The 8235-nt window shown below is 43.9% G+C and overlaps 1 protein-coding gene across 1 annotated transcript in view; it reads left to right on the plus strand.

Annotated features, from left to right (window-relative positions):
• Positions 1-7673, plus strand: part of LOC140212248 (protein mono-ADP-ribosyltransferase PARP6) — a 111618-nt gene extending 103945 nt beyond the window's left edge. Inside the window, exons 22-23 of the mRNA XM_072282969.1 lie at positions 3136-3220; positions 7471-7673. Coding sequence (XP_072139070.1) covers positions 3136-3220; positions 7471-7564 — 179 coding nt within the window. The 3' untranslated portion in view covers positions 7565-7673. The remainder of the gene's footprint in view (positions 1-3135; positions 3221-7470) is intronic.
• Positions 7674-8235: the final 562 nt, after the last annotated feature.

The raw sequence follows: 8235 nt of genomic DNA on the forward strand, positions 1-8235 counted from the left end.
TGGGCGGCTCCCATTGTTCCAGTTTTGAAGTCAGACAAAACGGTGAGGATATATGGGGAGTGGCCAGACCACCCCTGGTGTAGGCTACGTTTGGACTTTGCTGGCCCTTTTATGGGGCAGGCGTTTGTTGTAAGGGTAGATGCGTATTCTAAATGGATCGAAGCTCACATCATGAGCAATATCACAGCCCCTTCAACCATAGACAAACTCAGGCAAGTGTTTGCAGTCCGCAGGTTGCCTGATACTCTGGTCACTGATAATGGCCTGACATTCACCAGCGAGCTGTTCAGTGAGTTTATGCAACAGAATGGAATTCATCACATTCGGACTGCCCCTTTCCACCCAGCCTCCAATAGTTTGGCTGAGTGGGCTGTTCAGACAGTGAAGGAAGGCCTGAAGCAGATGACAGGGGACTCTCTTAGCTTTTGGCTTTCACGTTTCCTGTTTAAATACCGCCTCACACCACAGACTACGAGTGCCCGCACTCCAGCAGAGATGCTGATGGGGCGTAGGCTCAAGTCAAGATTGGACCTGCTGCGCCCGGACATGAAGGCAAAAGTGGAGAGAAAGCAGGAAAAGCAGAAGGAGGGACATGATCAACATGCGCGAGAGAGACAGTTAAAATCCGATGACAATGTCTATGTGAGAAACAATCAGCAATGGCTGCCTGGGGTTATTCTTAAGCAGAGTGGTCCCGTCTCCTACGTTGTTAAGCTGACTGATGGGCGTATTTTCCACAGACATCAGGACCATGTGCGCCTGCATCATGATACCGACTCAGAGGCAGACAGTTCCATGGAGTTTCCATTTGTGAGACAGACTATGGTGGAAGCACATCTTCCAGTGACTTTGCCAGAGGGCGAGACACTGGCAGAGGGGTCGGGGTCCCCTGAAGAGGATAGACATTTTCACGCAGATACACAGACCCCTCTCATGCCTCCAAAACACCCTCACCAGCGGTGCCTGCTGGGTCACCGGGGGTAGTGTGCAGATCACAGCGCACTCGTAAACGTACCGAGAGACTGAATCTTTGACAGGACAGTTTTTTTTTGCTGTTGTTAGATTGAATGTTGAATCTGTCATGTTTTTCAGATGTTTTGTATTGATAAACTGTTGCTGAGATACTAGTACAAGTTTTCAAGGGTACGCAAGTTAATAACACCACTGTTTTTATTTCCTAGTATTTTACTTTTGGGGAATGTTGGATTTTAAATGGGGAGAAGTGTTGTAATATGAGCATTATTAAAAGTAAGTTAATACTAATTAGGATGATGGGGGGTTTTACTTCCGTTCTTTTTTACTTCCGGTGCTTTGTATATAGTGTTCCTGCCATGCCGTACGGGTTGTGAAAGCCTCTGTATATACATAACGGTTTTGACGTTCGAGATAAAGTTGTTTCTTTGGGCATGAAGTTGCCGAGTGTGCCTTTTCAAAGTAGAAGTTACCACAGAAACTTTTTCGACACAATTCACAAACACCGTCATTGAGTTGTTCACTTTAAGAGACGGTGTCTGACGTAATGACAGCAATGTAATTCAATTGCTTTTGGTTTGTACACAATGGAAGTAAAAGGTTTTGTTAAGCACATAAAATGACTCTCACATGTTTTATTCACAAAATCCTACAATATCAAAAGTGCTTTCTATAGAGCTCTAGGGGGATGTAAATGTAAGTCTGAGGAAAGCCATGGAGGAACAGTCATAGGAATAAGAGGACTTTGAAATCAATATCTAAGAAACAAAACAATGGCTTTCAAAGATTCAAAGTGCATTTATTATCAAATAATGTATAAATTATACAACCTTGAGATCTGGTTGCTTACAGGTCACAGTGCAAGAAAAAACCCAACTTAAAAAAAATAAGACCAACCCCCAGTAGGCCCAGAGAAAGAAAAAAAAAACAAAACAAATCACTTAAACAATAGAAGTGAACAACAACAGCTTTCCCAACCAAACTGAGTCCTTAGATCCAAATCTCTGGAGTAGCCCAGAGTAGGCCCAAAGCCTAGGTATTCAGTTCGTCATATTAGCGGGGCAAATCACTGCACAGTTTGCAGATGCAAAGCACAGCAACTGGGGCAGTCTCACAGCTTTAGCTTTGTAGGGAGAGGAGCCCCCAGTCTATCTGGTTTGGTGTTTAAATTGTCTGAACCTTATACTAGGACCTGGCCGCACCATGACGAATCACTCCAGGCCTGGATTTTGCTGTCAGAGAAGCCATTCCCAGCCTCTCCAAAATTAGCTCAGTGCCCAGAGTGATCCAACCTTGCCCGACACCCTGCCTTCCAGTCTATCTGGGCCCACATTTAGATCGTCCTCACATTAGGATCCGGGCCTCACCATGGTGAATTGCTCCGGGCTTAGAACACATCGCCCAGTAATTCGCCTCGGACCTGGATTTCACTGCTGAAGAAGCTGTTTTGACCTCTCCAAATCAGCTCAGCACTCCACCCTCGCACCGGGCCACTGGACGGGCATCAGAACTCTTCAGTCCCATCTTCTCCCCTCTGAATTGTTCACTCCAACCAGCGTGGCTCCAAGTCTAAGTGCGTCGATTTTTCAGCGCACCAGCAGGGCATATCTCGCAAATTCGCTTTGCCTTCCCTCTCCTCTTCATTGTTTGCTGTGATAGTTTGCCACAATTTACTTCAACAAAAGTGTTACTAATAACGCTTTTAATCTAATGTCTTTGCTGTCGACCTACCAGTAAGCTGTTGCACATCTTTGTAGCGTACAGAAGCCTTAATAGGTGAGCAAGTTAGTACTGCAGGAGTGGGCAGGATTGGACCATTCAGACCTCTGGAAACTACTGGCAGAAATAAATCTACCCATCAATTCAAAGACATCAGGATTGAAGAACACCTGCTTCATACTTTTTTTTTGATCTCTGGAGTTTGGTCTATAATGGCAGAGGGTAGCGTAAAATAATTTTTATGTCAAGCTCTGCCACTTTATGCCAAACTCCTCCATTTTCTTAACAATTCAGATGGCTACAAAGTTGAACAGAGGGAATCACCTGGCTGTCTTCCAGTAACGTCCACTGCACTTAGCTGAAATCAATAGTGAAACAAAATGCTGATGAGATTTAGTGAGATGTTGATTGTTAACCTCTCTCTCTTTATGTTATTTCTCTTAGTTATAACTTCAAAAGACCTCCAGAAACATGGGAACATTTGGGTCTGCCCTGTCTCGGATCACGTCTGCACTCGTTTCTTTTTTGTGTGAGTATTACGAGTACAAGAGTTTGCTGCAATGTACCAGTGTTGATTCTTCGTAAGGACTGGGTGTGTTGCCAATCACCTTCTGCCGCTTGGAATGTAGATTGGGGAGAAACAGAAGAACATAACAACTAGGAACAGGAGTAGGCCAGATGGCTATCAAGCCCGCTCCAACATTCAATAATGACTGATCCACCTACTCAGCTCCATCTACCTGCCTTTTCCCCATAATCCTTAATTCTTCTATTATGCAAGAATCCATCGAAATGTCTCTTAAATGTATTTAATGATGTAATCCTTATTGACAGAAAATTCCACAAATTCACTACTCTCTCTGAAAAACAGCTCCTCCTCATCTCTGTCCTAAATCTGTTTCCCTGAATCGTGAGGGCTATTTCCTCTAGTTCTGTTCTCACCAAGCAGTGGAACCAACTTTCCCACCTCTATCTTATCTATCCATTTCATGATTGTATATATCCCTGGGAGATCCCTTCTCATTCTTCTGAATTCCAGTGAATATAGCTCCAGACAACTTAATCTTGCATCATAGACTCAATGATAGACATAGACTTCATCTCCAGAATCAATTTGGTGAACATACTCTGCACCGTTTTTCAATAATCTTCTGTCAAATATTGTACGTCAAATGGTTTCAGATGTGACACCAGAGCTAGTAAGTCTTCATTTCCATTTGTACAATAGATACAAAACTTGAGTCAAATGAGTGGCGTAGCTGGTGTTCCAATTTAAGGTAAAATGGTGTTGGACAGCTGCTGTATGGAGGAGAGGGCTCAATACTTTTCTCAGTTTTATCCAGAGTAGGTTGGAGTGCAGTTAGCTCACAGGATCTATAGGAACAGACAAATACATCACAGTTCCAGTGCTGAGAATCCTGAACTTGGAGTGAAATGCGAAGAGTGTGCACATTCTCGCTGTGAACAAGTGACTATACTTCATAGATTAATTAATTGTGGTAATTTTTGTGATTGGGTGGTGGAATTTGGGGAGAGCAGAAGGAAATGAGGAGAGAATAAAATGGGATTAGTGGAAATGAGTGCAATTTGCACAGGCCAGTGTAAAGTTAGTTGGTTGAAGGGCTGTTTTCCATACTGTTGGTCTGCATGTTACAGTTCCGAACCAGCAACCTTTAGGGTTGTGAGTTCAGGGCTCAAGCTGTGCCAGATAATTTCCATTCCTCAGTAGTCAGTAAGCTGGCATCAGATAAAATAACAACAGATGTTGCCAGGTTTGTTGGAAAGATGCAATTGTAATTCAGTGGAGGAAACTGTCACCCATTAGGCCAAATCAAAACTGTTCAAATCACAAATAACAGAGAATCCACAGATGCTGGAAACCCCAGTCCTACTGAAGGTTCTCTGACAAAAACGACAACTGTATTGTTTTCCATAGATGCTGCCTGCCCTGCTGAGTTCCTCTGGCATTTTGTGTGTGTCAAATTTGTTCAAGCTCTGTTTGCCTCAGGACATATCTGCTGCATGTAGACCTCTGAAACAACCCACAGGTCACGTATCAGCACATCCCTTCTTCTGCCTTGTGGGTGGACACAACCCTGCTCACTGGCAGTGTTGTTGTGCTGAAGAGAGGGTGGACACAACCCTGCCCAGTGACGGACACAACCCTGCCCAGTGCGGAGTGTTGTTGTGCTGAAGAGAGGGTAGACACAACCCTGCCCAGTGACGGACACAACCCTGCCCAGTGCGGAGTGTTGTTGTGCTGAAGAGAGGGTGGACACAACCCTGCCAAGTGATGGACACAACCCTGCCCACTGGCGGAGTGTTGTTGTGCTGAAGAGAGGGTGGATACAACTCTGCCCAGTGACAGACACAACCCTGCCCACTGGTGGAGTGTTACTGTGCTGAAGAGAGGGTGGACACAACTCTGCCTAGTGACGGACACAACCCTGCCCACTGGTGGAGTGTTACTGTGCTGAAGAGAGGGTGGACACAACTCTGCCTAGTGACGGACACAACCCTGCCCACTGGTGGAGTGTTACTGTGCTGAAGAGAGGGCGGACACAACTCTGCCCAGTGACGGACACAACCCTGCCCAGTGGCGGACACAACCCTGCCCAGTGGCGGAGTGTTACTGTGCTGAAGAGAGGGTGGACACAACTCTGCCCAGTGACGGACACAACCCTGCCCACTGGTGGAGTGTTACTGTGCTGAAGAGAGGGTGGACACAATCCTGCCCAGTGACAGAGAGTCATTGCGCTGAAGGGAGGTTCCTTTGCACATGGCATCCTTATGAGCTGAACACTGAATCCATGGGATCAGGTAAGCAAAGATAAGTGTTCAAGTTATTTTACTTCATTCCATATCCTATTCAGCACTTTATGTATTGTTAAATTATTTATATAACTATTGTTCAACTGTTTTTAAATGCCTCTGACTATCAGAAGCATGTACAAATAACTCAAAAGCCTTTGAGAGTGGGTGAGCTGTTACTAGGTGGTGTGCAGTTGGAAGGTGGGTCAACTCTTCGAGCTCATTCTTCCTTGTGGTACATCTGTTGGGTGAGAGAACCAGTTCACCCAGCCATCGACAGCCAGAATAATCAGATTCTGAGATGTTTGTTTCCATGGGAAAATCCAAACTTCATATCCATCACGAATCAGCCTGGTGATGTACCTCTGAGGCCAGGCTCACTCTGGTCTCTCAGTACGTTGCTATAGATAAGAATGTAAGGAATAGGAGAGGAAGTTGGCCATTCAGCCTTTCTAGAATGCCTGCTATTTAACAAGAATATAACTGATCTTCAACCTATATTCCCACTGTATCCTTGAGTAGAATATAAAACACTACAGCACAGTACAGGCCCTTCAGCCCACGATGTTGTACTAACATTTTAACCTACTCTGAGATCAATCTAACCCTTCCCTCCTACATATCCCTCCATTTTTACATCGTCCATGACTCTTTCCATTTGGAGACTGATCTAGCGCATAAAGGGTTCAGTTTCAATCTGGATTAAAACTAATGGAATTAACCCCCTTTGCACATCCTGGCCATCTGCACAAAAACATTTTGGGAAGAATGTGGAGAGTTTAGACAAAGTGCAGAGGGGACTTACCAGGATGCTGCCTAGATTAGAGAGTATGGCTTATCAGGAAAAGTTGAGTGAACTAGAGCTTTTCTCCTACTGAAGGAAGATGAAAATGACTTGATAGAGATGTATAACATAAGAGGCATAGATAGAATGGACAACCAAGACCTTAATCCCAAGGTGGCAATGACTAATATGAGAAAGCATAATTTTAAGGTGATTACCATAGCCCTCCATAATTCTCCCGTCCATGTATCTATCCAAACGTCTCTGAAATGCTGAAATCAAAATTGCATCCACCACTGCCACTGCACACTCTCACCACCCTCTGAGTTAGGAAATTTCCCCTCACATTCCCCTCAACCATTTCACATTCCACCCTTAACCCATGACCTCTAGTTGCAGTCTCACCCAACCTCCGTGGAAAAAGCCTGCTTGCATTTACCCTGTCTATATCCCTCATAATTTTGTACACCTCTATCAGAGGAAGCTTTTTCACACAGAAAATGGTGGGTGTGTGGAACACTCCGCTAAGGGTGGTGGCAGAGGCAGATGCATTAGGGACATTTAAGAGACTCTTAGATAGGCAGATGGATAAAAAAAATGGAGGACTATGTAGCAGGGAAGAGTTGATCTTGAAGTAGGTTAGAAGATCAGCACAGCATTGCGGGCTGAAAGGCCTGGACTGTCCTATGTTCTATATCATCAGCTATACTGATTTCCTCAGGTTTCTCATTTTTATTTCTGCTGCTCTGTTGTAAAACAGCTTGCAGTTTTGAAAGCTCACAAGATCATAATGTGGATGGAAACAGTTTTTTATTCCCCTGGGTAGAAGAGTACAAAACTAGTGGGCATAGGTTCAGGGTGAGAGGGATAAGATTTAAAACGGACCTGAAGGGCAACTCTTTCACATGGAGGGTGGTGAAATATATGGAACGGGCTACCGAAAGATGAGGTTGAGGCAGGTACAATGTTATTTAAGAGGCACTTGGATAGGTACATGGAGAGGTGGGGCTTGGAGGGATATGGGACAAATGCAAGCACTTGGGACTAGCTGGGTGGACAATGTGGTCAGCATGGACTAGTTGAGCAAGAAGGGCCTGTATCTGTGCTGTATTGCTCTCTACGTCCCATGCTTTGAGAATTAACCTTAAATGCTTAGTTAACATTAATGCCATCACTCTTTGCAGGTATGAAGACGGACAAGTTGGAGATGCCAACATCAATACTCAGGACCCCAAAATCCAGAAGGAAATTATGCGTGTTATTGGCACTCAGGTTTAAACTTGCCAAACTCAGCAAAACGCTGGTAAATCATTCAAAAGGATTCTTCTCACAGACTTGAGAGCCACCTTAACCATTCCCAATCTTCTTGCCCTGGCTTTTGCAAGGATTCTTTTAAATTTTTTTGGCGGGAGAGGTTTCTAAAGCCAAAACAGGAGAAAAATCAAGCTTAGTTTATCCCCAACGATGCATCAGTGCTGTAATGGTGTTATGATATATGTATATATATTTAAATATATATATAGAATGTGCTTTTTGTATGACTGTATTGTGTATGTTTGACAAGAAAATGTCATCAGTTTCATTAAATTATATGTATGAAAAAAATAAATATTTTGCACAATTTTGACTGAATATGTGACTATATTTTTAGTTACTCAGTAACGAATTCCAATCTTGAACACCTACAACCTGGGATGTTAGAGACAAGGTAACTGGGATGTTGGCCTTCATTGCCAGAAGGTGGAAGTCTTGCTGCAATTTTACAGGGCTTTAATTATTGCACCCTCAAGTACTATGTAGAGTTGTGCTCTCCTTATTTAAATTGAATGATAATCATTCTGAATTTTCAAGTCTAAAAATGTCAATGGCAAGCTATGGCTGGTTGGTGCATCTGATAAGTGCCAGTAGATTTCATGCCCAATTGTCTTGACTGGCGTCAGTTCACCAAG

Source organism: Mobula birostris, chromosome 18 (assembly GCF_030028105.1).
Source record: "Mobula birostris isolate sMobBir1 chromosome 18, sMobBir1.hap1, whole genome shotgun sequence".
In the NCBI taxonomy this organism is placed as follows: Eukaryota; Metazoa; Chordata; class Chondrichthyes; order Myliobatiformes; family Myliobatidae; genus Mobula; species Mobula birostris.